This window comes from Berghia stephanieae, chromosome 4, assembly GCF_034508935.2.
Source record: "Berghia stephanieae isolate SIO BIC M18660-M18661 chromosome 4, UCSD_Bste_1.3, whole genome shotgun sequence".
Classification (NCBI taxonomy): domain Eukaryota; kingdom Metazoa; phylum Mollusca; class Gastropoda; order Nudibranchia; family Aeolidiidae; genus Berghia; species Berghia stephanieae.
The window spans coordinates 1,257,012-1,270,214 of NC_088363.1; the positions used below are offsets into that span (position 1 = coordinate 1,257,012).

The following is a 13,203-nucleotide window of genomic DNA, read 5'->3' on the forward strand; positions in this document are numbered from 1 at the left end:
AATAATAATAATAATAATAATAATAATAATAATAATAATAATAATAATAATAATAATAATAATAATAATATATACTATATTCATTAAAAAAAAAAATGGAAATTCGTTTGCAGACGTGTCATGCATGAAAATGTATAAACACAAAGTTGAGAATCTATGGCGACAAAGTATACATATATATAAATGTAAATGCACAAAAATGTAAAAATATACAACCAAGAACCAATAGCAACACCTTATATATTAATTAGATAAATTGAGATAGGCCATACCTCTGGCCTTTAGTCAAACTTGTGTGTGTATATTTAAAATTTAATATATATATATATTTAATTTAAATATTTAATTCAAATCACAGTTGCGTGTTAAAAATTCGAACACCATGTGGCAAAATGAATTAAGGTGACGTGTTGTCTGTTTTTATAGATATAAGGCGACGGCTCCTCATGGAGAACTTAATATATTTGTGAAGGGGTTGATCGCCATCCTTCATAACGTTCTCCATTTAAGAACAACAAAGAGAAAACGCTAGTAATAATAATGTCTTTATTGTCCTCAAAATAGTGGTAATTTGTCATTTATAACAATACAATATTATAGAGAACATACATAACATAATATATAGACATATATACACACTCACACATATGCATACTAGTAACATCGTAGTCATCATCACCATCATCGTCATCAACATCATCATCATCATCATCATCATCATCATCATCATCATCATCATCATCAGCATCATCATCACAACAACCTCCCAAATATTTCCGTTACCATCGTTCTCTTTCACCATTCCCCTATAACACCATCACCATCTTCATCATACTCCATATCATATTATTTTCCTGTAACAAGTATTGAGTCCATAGTACATTTCCAAACTTTCTATGCATTCAACACAATGCTCCATGCACTCTTCGTGTTACCATCATACAAATACACCGAATACATTTGACGATCTTTGTCTCCTTGCATGCGACAGACCTGACTACTGGAAAATCTAAAAATTCGTAAATTTTGGGAGATAAAAATTGTAGTAGCTATAGTTAACTTTTAAAATTAACAATTTACCCTCCGTGGTGTAATGGTAGCACATCTAACTGGTAATCAGAAGGTCTAAGGTTTGTTCCCTAGTCGAGGTCAACTAATTTTTGAGGATGGTTTTTTCTTGTATTTTTCTTTCTTGCTTTGTCTGGCACTTTTGATACAAACTTGTTCAGATCTTTATCTTACAACAGTGTCTGCTCCTTAATTTCTAAATCTGATGTGAAGCAAGTGCTCTATCAACAAAGCTATCTGGACCCTCCAAAAATGTTATAGACCTAAAGGCTAAAGAGAAACAGCAGCTATGTGGTCTTGTGGTGGTATGACACTCGCCTTCAGATCGGAAGGGCCTGGGTTCGAGTCCCGCTTTGTTGAGTGGTGCATAGTAGTGGTTGAGCACTCGCTTCACACCCAAAGGGACCGAGATCGATCCCGGGTGAAGGCCCTCCCTGTCCACACAGCAGTGATTTGGAAGCTGGTTAAATTAGATCTGAGGGGGGGGGGGAGTACTTTGCAATAGACCATCGTCCTATCCAAAGGGTGGCAAGCAATTGCGCAATTTCTCTCTGAAGGACTACTTTTTAATCAATCAGTATTTGAAGTTAAATGATAAATAATTGTGTTTAATCGTAGGATACAATGAGGGCTTCTGCCCATTTTCACACAAGTAGACAAAGCCTAAAGTTCAACTCACCCATAGGATATGCCAGCGATTGTACATCTGTTAAACTTCATTATATTTTGGGTGAGAGTTCCAGTCTTGTCAGAAAAAATAAACTTGATCTGTAAATCAAAATATAAAAAAAACTCTGACATAAAAATCATGGTATCATCTGTTTATAAATGACAAGGACAAATTTCAATTTTCTATTTTTAAGAGTTTAAAATTTAAAAAAAAATTTTAATCAGTCTAAGGTTTCAAGTTTGAGCTTTCAAGTTTGAGTTTTTATATAGCGTAATATCCACTAAAAGTGCTCAAAGCGCTTTATTACGGGTCCCTGACCAACAGCAACACGTAACATATAGAACGAGATATGACGCCTGTTAAGCGACATTACAATTTTTTTTCCGACAGAGACAACGCTGTGAACGGCCAGGTACTCATTTTACACCTGAGTACAGTGAGAGAATGTGAGAAAAGAGCCTTTTCCAAGGACTCAACTATGCGCCGAGCGAGGCTCGAACCCAGAACCTTCCGATCTGAAGGCGAGTGTCATACCACAAGACCACATAGGTTTGTGAGTGTGTCATGATTTTTGGGAGTTACAGTCCTGGCGTCATGACATAAATTTTTCATTTGCTGGTTTGAACCTGCAATTAGGCACTACTTGGGCAGTCCACCTTTAGGATAGACATTTTTCACAGCTTCCATTGTCTACCCATTGTGATTGGGTAGCTGAGTTTCTTAGATCTGGTGGGGAAAAAAAACAACTTCGTGATAGAGGGAAGCAATCAATTGCCCCTATCTGTTTAATAATAATCATCATCATCATCATTGCCTTTGTCACCTTGGGCCAGGATAGAGGCCACAGACAAACAGTTTCCATCCTTCTCTTTCCTGAGCTAACTGTTTAATAATAATGATGAAGAAATCTTATTTGGCGCTGTAACTTTAAATATCACACTCTCAGCACTTAAATTATAAATATCATTGGTTTTTAATAAAAACGATTTTAAATAAAACATTTAAAAATATAAAAATACACACACATACACAAACTATCTTCCTTCTTCATATCTAATGCATCTGATATTTGAAAGTAAAGATATGAATCAAATCTCACCTGCCCGAGTTCTTCATTCAAGTTGGAGGTCCTGGCACTGGCAAATGTGTTTGTCTTCTCATGATACATGTCATTATCCTATGACGAGATTCGAGAGAACAAGTGTAGATTCTATATCACAATATCATTAAAAAAAATTATCAAAAGTTTTCTTTGTTTATAGAGTATCAATACCGTTTTAATTTATTACATGGATAAATAATCAAATGACTGTCAAATGACGTGAGATGAGCAGAAAACTATATTAGCATGAGTTTCGTTTCTGTTCTTTTTTTTTTTCTTTTTTTTGAGTCTCATAACCCTTATGACAATTTTGTATTGGGAAATAAAACTAGATACATTTACTATGAAAAGATGAGAGTCCTATAAAATAGCACCTGATGCCGGGAAAAGGGAACCAGCCAGTTGGTTAAACTGGAGGACAGAATTCAATTCCAAGACCAAAAACAAATGTATCTAGTGTGAGAATGCCAAAAGTCTCATCCAAATACAAACACAAGACTCAAGCTATGAACAAGGTAGGGTGGGGGTGCTTAAACTAGAGGACAGAATTCAATTCCAAGACCAAAAACAAATGTATCTAGTGTGAGAATGCCAAAAGTCTCATCCAAATACAAACACAAGACTCAAGCTATGAACAAGGAAGGGTGGTGGTGCTTAAACTGGAGGACAGAATTCAATTCCAAGACCAAAAACAAATGTATCTAGTGTGAGAATGCCAAAAGTCCCATCCAAATACAAACACAAGACTCAAGCTATAAACAAGGTAGGGTGGTGGCGCTTAAACTGGAGGACAGAATTCAATTCCAAGACCAAAAACAAATGTATCTAGTGTGAGAATGCCAAAAGTCTCATCCAAATACAAACACAAGACTCAAGCTACGAACAAGGAAGGGTGGTGGTTCTGTCAATCAAATAGAGGATCATTTTCTTCAATTCTAATCATTGAAATTGATGAGCAACAGCCTGGCTAGGAGGCAGCATGGCTCAGCTGTACGGTCTTTTATTTGTATCCAAAAGGTACCGAGTTCGATCAGCTGAGCTGTGTGGCCTTGAGCAAGTCACTTCGCCGTAGCTCAATTTGTGGTGCTGCACTGCGGCTGACGCCTGAGTTATTCCAGTCTTCCCTTGGAATAGACCCTAGAGACAAATTTCCCCTATGGGATGAATCAAGGGAATTTTTTTATTTATTTTTCTTTATTTCTATCTAAATGGAAAAATGCAATGCACTTAGCTTTTATAATCTCATCAGATATACATGTCAACTATAATTATTGACTGTCCCTATTAATCAATAAAGCCTACATGGCGATTCCGGTATAACTCACTCGGGTTTATGCCAGGGTAAAGCACTTAAAATCAAAATAATAGACACACACTACTTGAGTAATGTTGAAGTGAATGATATACTTTCATTAACGCTTAAATTCAAAACAAATTTTAATGCTTAAAACTAGAAAATTCCATTTTTCCAGCTTTTTGTTTTCCTAAACATGATACCAGATTGAAGTGCTGGGACAGATAATTTGTTTAAAATCAGAAAAAAATAAATCTTTATCCAATTTTTTAATTAAAAATCCACTGGACAAATATGAGAACTGACAGCCAAACCAGCCACCCTTCTCTTAACCTATGTTTTGAATACAAAATTGTTTATCACCTTTCTTATCTTTCTTATCTAGTAGAAAGAGAAAAAAAACAACATTGAAAAGAATAATTTACCCAGTTAATAAAGATAGCCTGTGTGAATTTGACCATTTCCAGAGTGACCTGTAGACTGATGGGAATGAGGTTGTTGTACAAGATGATAAACGTCAGGATGTTGTAGAAAAAATTACTCTCTTTCATCTCTGGAAATAGAAAAATAGAAAGAAAAAAAAACGAATAAAATATTATGAACATCCAGGAAAAAAAAAGAAAAATTACGCCCTTCCACGCGATAGGCACTTTTGTTTTTTTTTCCCCTTGGTCAAGATAATTAGCCCTCAATTTGCTCACTTTGGAAACGTGTGTGATTCCCATTGACATCAGGCGTTTGTTTGATGGATTCTCCATAACCCTTCAAGGAATGCCTAGGCATCTTAAGATACCGTCGCCTAGGCATTCCTTGAAGGAATATGGAGAATCCATCAAACAAACATCTGATGTCAATGGTAATCACACACATTTCCAAAGTGAGCAAATTGAAGGTTAATCATCTTGACCAAGGGAAAACAAAAAACAAAAGTGTCTATAGCATGACTCAAACCTGGGACCTTGCAGATGACAGTACAATGCCTTAACCACTCGATCGCCTCACAAAACATGGTATAAACAAACATCAATAAAGCCAGATATCATCATTCATTAAAACTTGAGCATTGAGCTTTTTTTCTTCTTCATATAAATATGTTAAACAAAGACAAAGAAAAAGGAAATAGGAAAGTAAATAGACTGGACAAAAATAAAAATAAAATTCAATACGAAGCATAGAATATTAGAACAAACAAAACTGCTCTGCAGCCGAGATCAAAACAAGATTCTAAATGACAACACATTCATCAAATCTATAAAAAAAAAACACAAGGCAATGTTTTAATCAAATTAGTCAAAGAAGATTAAACGTATGCCTTTCAAGACTTAACCAATTATGTGACTTTCTTTAGTAAAGTTTTTATTCTTAATTTTGTGTACAAAAATCTGATCTTTTTTTCCACCACATCAATATTTCCACTTATGTCACATTCAACTCAGGTGTGATTGAGTACCTGGCTGTTGGCAAAGATGGATATTGTTTAGAGTGTTAGTACAAAAAGGACGCCTAACAGACAACTGGTACTGTATGAAATGATAACACAGTTCCCGAATGGCCTGCTGGGGGAATAAAAGAAACAATGTGAAGCGCATAAAGCAAGGTAAATTAATTGAAATACATTTGATAAATGTTCATATTTATCAATCTATTGCTTAATTTTTTAAAAACATGCTTAACACTAACCATAAATCATTTAACCACTAAAAACTTCCATGCACCATTGCCAAACATTGATATGAACATTGTGTAAAGTTTTGCTGCAACATCGCCTCACAATTTATTAACTAGAGGTGCCTAAATGAACCAATTGGATGGAGAGAAAGATAAAGGGAGTAAATGTGACTCATATATAAGGGAATATTTATATATATTTCGTATTTTCTTGAGAAAGGCCAAAGGCCGAAACGTCGTTTGTTTTGTGTTGTTCTCTTATATATGAGTCACATATACTCCCTTTAACTTTCTCTCCATCCTCACAATTTACCTTACTTTTTAAAAATAAAGTACACCCTTCCGTACAGCATCATGGTCAGATGCAGAAGCCTGAGCAATCCATGAAAGAATATAAATAATCTACCAAACAAATGTCAGATATCAACAGCAATCATCCATGTTGTCCAAAGTGAGAAAATAGGGGGGTTGATAATCTTACCCAAGGTAAAAAAAATCGAAAGTGCCTGAAGCGGGGCTCGAACTTAGGGACCTTCCAGGTCACAATGCTTGCTTTAACCAATCGGCCACCTTGCCCACCAATTTACCTTACACTTTATTAAAAAATGTAATTTTTCTGGCACTGACACCGCACTAACTACTGTCTATACTTAGAAAAGTGAGTGGAGCAGGCACTTATGTTGATAATAACAAGAAATGAAGTGAGTAGAAAAGTGCTAAAAGGCAATAGAGAATTTTAAAACTTTTGCAGCAACGGGGGTTTGAACCTACGACCTTACTGGTACGACAACAACTTCGCCTGGCCGGGAGAGGGTAGCTCTTCAGTCGAAGCCATCCACTACCTTCTCCTGGCGGAGTTGTCATAACAATAAGGAAAGGGGTTCGAGCCTCCATTGCACGAAGTTATTTTATTCTCTATTGTCTTCTGGCACTTTTCGACTCCCTTCATTTCTTGTTATTTTATCCAAACTGCTATACTTTGAAAAAAAAAAAACAATATCTAAACTTTAGGCCAGAAAACTCATCCTTCAAATATCAATCAATTAAAATGACCCTCAACTTGAAAAAAAAAAAAAACAAACTTCCCATACCTCGGATAATGCAAGTCTCAGGTTTCAGAGCTTTTGCCAACATAAGGTCAACAGATCATTTTAATCAATTGAAGAGAGATTTTCCAAAACTCCCTAACTTGGTTTTTCCCATTTTGAGATATTGAGGATTATTTCCCCTACAATTTCTCAATCGGTCTATTATTTTATCATATTTAAACTTCAAATTCACACAAATTTAGGGACATTTTTTTTTTTACCAAATGACACTTAAAATAAAATTTACATTTCAATTTATCTCATGGCTGGAAAATCTCAAAAAGTTTTTAAAATAGAATTAGCGAGTTTTGGAAAACCAGCGTTCAATTGATATATGAGGGACGAGTTTTCAGGCCAAAATTGTATTTTCATAGGACGGAAGTATAGTAGTCGGAAAATTCGAATTGAAAAAATTTTTTAAAGGATTTTTTAAACGCAAAATCCAAACAAAAACAAAACAAAACTGAAGCAATACTGTAAACAATACAAAAAACAGGAAGGAAAATGAGAAATAAATAGTCATGAACGATTTAAAATTTGATGCTGCTCGAAAGCAAAATATTTGACTGTTAAACTTTATAATATCGTAAAGTCATTCATCATTCATCAATCATGAAAGGATAAGCCAGGAGAAAAAAAAAAAAAAAAAAAGAAAGAAAAACAGTCAAACAAGATGTCATTCATTTCCTGTACGAGATGCGGTGCCATTAAATTCATGTCTAAGTGGCAAGCACAACGCTGTATCTGGGATGATTTTCTACGATCACTACTCTCTTTCTTCTTCTCTTAATTTGTAAACCACATCTGGTGTATTGTCGCAAATGTAGGAAGGCGTCTTGATGTATTACATTTCAGGATGTATTTGTGTGGCTGGCTGAGAAAACCCGGAAAGATGCGCAAATTTCATAAATTGAGTTAGTTATGTATGCAGTGGTGTAGACCACATCTTTCTGATCATTTACCACTTTAAATTTTATTTCTATGTCTATTAGAACCCAAATTATGATTTTTTTTTCTGAATGAAATTTGTTGCTATGAGATTTTGGTTTATATCTCAAATCGAAGCTTGCCGCATCTTCCCAGGTTTCCTCAGCCAGCCTCACATTTGAAAGCTATAGTAGTGAATTAGCCCGTCTCTAAACTGTTCCGTAGTGTTTGAATTTACAACAATAGGTGGTAGGTTGTTCCACATGCGTATAGAAGAGGGGAAGAATGACTGTTCCATACTCAAGCAAGCATTAAATTTTGATTTCATGCATCTACATTCTTAGCTTCATAACATTAATAAAAAATTTTTAAAAATCCCATACACTTTTCAAATTTACAATCTGGCAGAGAAGTTATGACATCACACCTTCTACTCTTCTGGTTCCAACCTCCTTGGAAGTGTGTATGTAACCAGCCCTTCGGAAGGAAGACTAATAATGAATGGGGGTTACATATTGAATCATAAGGTGGCATAACTATTTCAGTAGCAGGACGTATAGGCAGATTCTAAGGATTACAGAGATGTAACAGGACGAGGATAGATGACCTTAATTGACCACCAACATACATTTAGACTAGAACAGAAGATTCCATCACTCTGAAACCAGAAGATCAATGACACACCACAAGGTATGTATCTAGTCCTCCAAAAGAGTGTTTTTAATTTCTTCCAATGAGATTGGAACCAGTTTGTTTTTTTACATCACACTTTTGTTCCCTATTGTTTGTAGCATTTTTAAAAATATTTATTTTTGATCATTAATTAAAACTTTGAAAAATTAAATTCCCTTTATTCATCCCATAGGGGAACTTTGTCTTTAGGGTCTGTCCCAGAGGAAGACTGGAATAACCCAGGTGTCAGCTGCAGTGCAGCGCCGCCAATTGAGCTAGGGCAAGGTGACCACACAGCGCAAGGGGGGGGGGGGGGGGGAGAGAATGGATCGAATTCGGTACCTTTCGGGTACGAAGTAAAGACTGAACTGCTGAGCCACACTGCCCCTAATGGAACGTAAAGTAATTTATTTACAGTAAATAAAGGTCATGAGCAATGCTCATCCTTACAAATAAATGAATAGAAACAGTTTGAATGAAAGCAGCCTCCGTGATGTGAAATGAAAAATCGGAAAAAAAACAACAACTTTGAGCTTTTATACAGAGCATAATCCACAGAAACATGGTCAAAGGACTTTTACAGGTGGTCCCTAGCCAACGGTAACACTTAACATGTAGGACAAGACACGACGCCTATAAGGCGATATTCCCTAAATTAAACACAATCTGACATGAGACAATGTTGTTAATGGCAAGGTACTCATTTTACACCTTACTACAGTGATATACTGTGAGTAAAGAGCTTCGTCTAAGGACTCAACTATGTTAACTGTTTGTTATCCTTTGATACAACAGAAGTGGTAGGTTTATCGTGAAGTTCTTTCAGCCGTATTTAAATAGACCCAATGAGTGCATCAGCAGTTGAAAGACCTGGGAAAAAAATTGGAATGCGCTGTACATGCAAGCAGACTCAGCAATCTACTCACTGGGCAACTAGATTTCCCTGATGTTAAAGAATGAATTGGTAGAAATGCATTGAATTCCAATATTCCACAGCTACATATATATCCAATAACCTTTACAGCTTTTAACATTAAAAGTATTGTATGTGTGTATGTATGTATGTAAGGGGTGAAATATTATTTGCCTTTGGCACGTTATTGCCAGGTATGTTTTTCATATGAGGGCATTTAACCCCGGAGATCGAAGTGTGTATAGAATTTCAATATGGAAATAGTCACAAGACTTATCTTGAAGTAGGTTTGTATATATCAAGACTCAGATTATTTTCAGTGTGACATTTCAAGAAAGTGTTTGGGGTTTGGGGTTTTGTTTGAGGTTGTTTTTTTTCTTTTTTTTTTTTTTTTGGGGGGGGTGGGGGGGGGTCTCTACAAACCTACTTCAAGATAAGTCTTGTGACTATTTCCATATTGAAATTCTATACACACTTCGATCTCCGGGGTTAAATGCCCTCATATGAAAAACATACCTGGCAATAACGTGCCAAAGGCAAATAATATTTCACCCCTTACAAGTAAGTAAACAGAACCAAATTCAAATTTAATTAGCTACTACAACTACTACTACTTCCTCCTCCTCCTCCTCCTCCTCCTCCTTCTTCTTCTTCCTTCTTCCTTCTTCCTTCTTCCTTCTTTCTTCTTTCTTCTTTCTTCTTTCTTCTTTCTTCTTCTTCTTCTTCTTCTTCTTCTTCTTCTTCTTCTTCTTCTTCTTCTTCTTCTTCTTCTTCTTCTTCTTCTTCTTCTTCTTCTTCTTCTTCTTCTTCTTCTTCTTCTTCTTCTTCTTCTTCTTCCGCCTCCTCCTCTTCTTCCTCCTCCTCCTCCTCCATCTTCTTAATAATGAGGCCACCAAGGCCATCATGCTGGCGACAAAGTGCTGTGCCATGTTGCATTTCATCAGAACGGCCAGGAATTACTCATGACTTGATGCTGTCACTTCAACGTCTTAAAACAGCATTATCTTGACGGTTCTGATGCACAGATGGAGGGACAAGCTTTAGCAGCTGGGACAAGATTCTATATGAAGTTCCTTCTTCATTAAATTATTCATAACTATGGTGGGGGGTGGGAGATGGGGGGTAAATGGACATAAAGGTAAAAGAAAAACCAAATAAGAACAGAAAGTTCTTCAAACAATCCAAAGGTAACAAGAAGATAAAATTGTTGTAATAAAAATAAATGAAAAAAATTAATGTTATCAAAAACTAAATAAATAATAAAATGAATATTAAAAAAAAATAATAATAATAATTTAAAAAGTTTTTTTTATTTCTTTAAAATAAATCGATTAATTAAAAAAAAAAAAAACATTAATGATGATAATGATGATGATGATGACGACGATGATATCTATGATGGTGGCGATGATAACAAAAACAAGAGTAATAACGAACTCAATCATTATAAACATGAACAAGAGAATAATTTGAATTCATTCCAGCTGAAGAACATCATGCATTGAAGCATTTTGGAAGAGGAAATATTTTACCTACGTTCAGAATAACCTGAGAAGTCTGCTCAAACAAAAAAATAAAAACAAAACAAACAAAAATCACACAAGTAGATCATTATATTTAATAGTAGCAAAGTAAAAGAAAATAATAAATATAGATGTTAATAGACGTTACAGCTTGAGGCTTGATAAAAACAAAACAAAAAACACACAAGTAGATCAGTATGTTTAATAGTAGCAAAGTAAAAGAAAATAATAAATATAGATGTTAATAGATGTTACAGCTTGAGGCTTGATAAAAAACAACAAAAATCACACAAGTAGATCAGTATATTTAATAGTAGCAAAGTAAAAAATAATAAATACAGACATTACAGCGTGTGCCTCGGAAAAATAAATAAAAAAAGATGGAAAAAAAAATAAAACGATAACGAAGTTGAATATAAGAACCAGTTAATTTATTATAGATAGATATATCTTTTCTCTTGCTGATTAAAATGGAGCTAACATTAGCACAGTTTCTAGTTGTTTTCTGTTTTGTTTTGTTTTGTTTTGTTTTGTTTTGTTTTGTTTTGTTTTGTTTTGAATTTTCTTTTGTCTCCAGTTTCTGTTTCTTATCTTTTGTTTGATTTGAAACTTGGACGCTTGGTCAAACACAAAAGGCGCCTGGACATAATTAGTTGAGGTCCTAATCCGCTTATCATAACAAATTGTGTGTGTAGAATCACACCTTGTAAATGCCCTACTATCACAGTAGAATGCAATACTGTACCGTACTGTTTCATTTATTATTTTATTACGTTTGTTTTTTAAAAACCATATTTACAGGTAGGAAGTAGAGATTAGGGCAACACCAAAAAAATCGTTTGTTTTCGTTACCATATTAACGGGTAAGAAGTAGAGATTAGGGCAACACCAAAAAAATTGTTTGTTTTCATTACCATATTAACGGGTATGAAGTAGAGATTAAAGCAACCCAAAAAAAAAAGGATTTGTTTTCATTACCATATTAACGGGTATGAGGTAGAAATTAAAGCAACACCAAAACAAATCAAGTATTGGTAGAAAATCCAAAAGCCCACCAGAGGAAAAATAAAATCATGTGAAATTAAAATTCAATAAAGAAGGCACACCCACAAAAATTAATCCCAAATAATCGTTAAAATAAATTTGGCTAAAACTACAAGTTTTTAACAATGCCACTTCCACATTATCTCATTCGTCTGTAGCGTTTCATTCATCTTGTTTTGTTAATAAATGGGAAACCTGAAACGTCAATTCTATCTGTTTTCCTATATTAAATTACATTCAATTTCACATTGTTATTTATTTCTTCGAGCTTCGGGTAGCAACATTTACATTACACAGTTTTATCAGGCCTGTTGGCCACCACTTTTAAATAGCTAGCACATCAGTAAAATCATTGAAATTTCACAACATGCTTATGTAGGGCTCATTAAAATTCTATTAACAAAGGACAAAACAGCTGGCTATAAAACAAAAAAGACAATGAGAAAACATTGAATGATAAGGCAAATAAAAAGAAGGGTGCATTAATCTATATATAACAAGACCTATCCAAACAACAAACTAATAACAATCCTTATACACAACAATAAAAAACTTATTTGAAACTCAAAACGACTATTTTGGCATGCCATGATAATCTCACGTTGTGACAACACAGAATTCTAAAAGAATTCAAACTTTGAGAATTTTTTGTTTGTTTGTTTGTTTGTTTGCTGTTTTGTTGGGTTTTTAATTTACTTCCACTATTATAGCATAAACCAGCAAAGGCATGCAGCATTTCTTCTTCTGCTTCTATACCAGACAACCCCAGTCAAATTGAAGACAACCCCCATCAACTGTCTGACGATTACTGACATATAAAAGATAATAGGATTGCATATATTTTGTTTCAAAACCTAACTATTTTTAGTCATGTCAATTGTATAGACCCTTAGATAACTAAGCCTCTCGGACAATTGTCATTTTGTATACATTGGTAGTGATTGGTAAACATAGCAAACTACACAGGTTTTACTATCGATGGTATGTGTCTAAGTAAAATACCTGCTGTTCTACCATTTGATCAATAGAACCAACACACAGAAAACTCTGTATAATATGTTCAAGAAAATTGTATGATAACCAGTCACCCATTTGGAGGTATAAAATAAACAACCAACTATGTTTGTCCAAGCACGTGTGAAGGTGTGTCAGAAATTCCATGTTTTGATTTGTCCAAAATCTACTGGTTAATTTGAAATTCATATTAATTATAGCTTCAAACAATGGAGTCACA

The 13,203-nt window shown here is 34.6% G+C and overlaps 1 protein-coding gene across 6 annotated transcripts in view; it reads right to left on the reverse strand.

The window, feature by feature from the left end:
* LOC144969886 (putative phospholipid-transporting ATPase IA) overlaps positions 1 to 13,203 on the reverse strand; it is a 163,800-nt gene that overhangs the window by 62,735 nt on the left and 87,862 nt on the right. For all 6 annotated transcript variants that reach the window (XM_078908933.1, XM_078908930.1, XM_078908931.1 and 3 more), the window contains 3 exons: positions 4,560 to 4,687; positions 2,838 to 2,915; positions 1,748 to 1,836 (listed from right to left, as the gene is read on the reverse strand). In XM_078908933.1, coding sequence (XP_078765059.1) covers positions 1,748 to 1,836; positions 2,838 to 2,915; positions 4,560 to 4,687 — 295 coding nt within the window. The remainder of the gene's footprint in view (positions 1 to 1,747; positions 1,837 to 2,837; positions 2,916 to 4,559; positions 4,688 to 13,203) is intronic.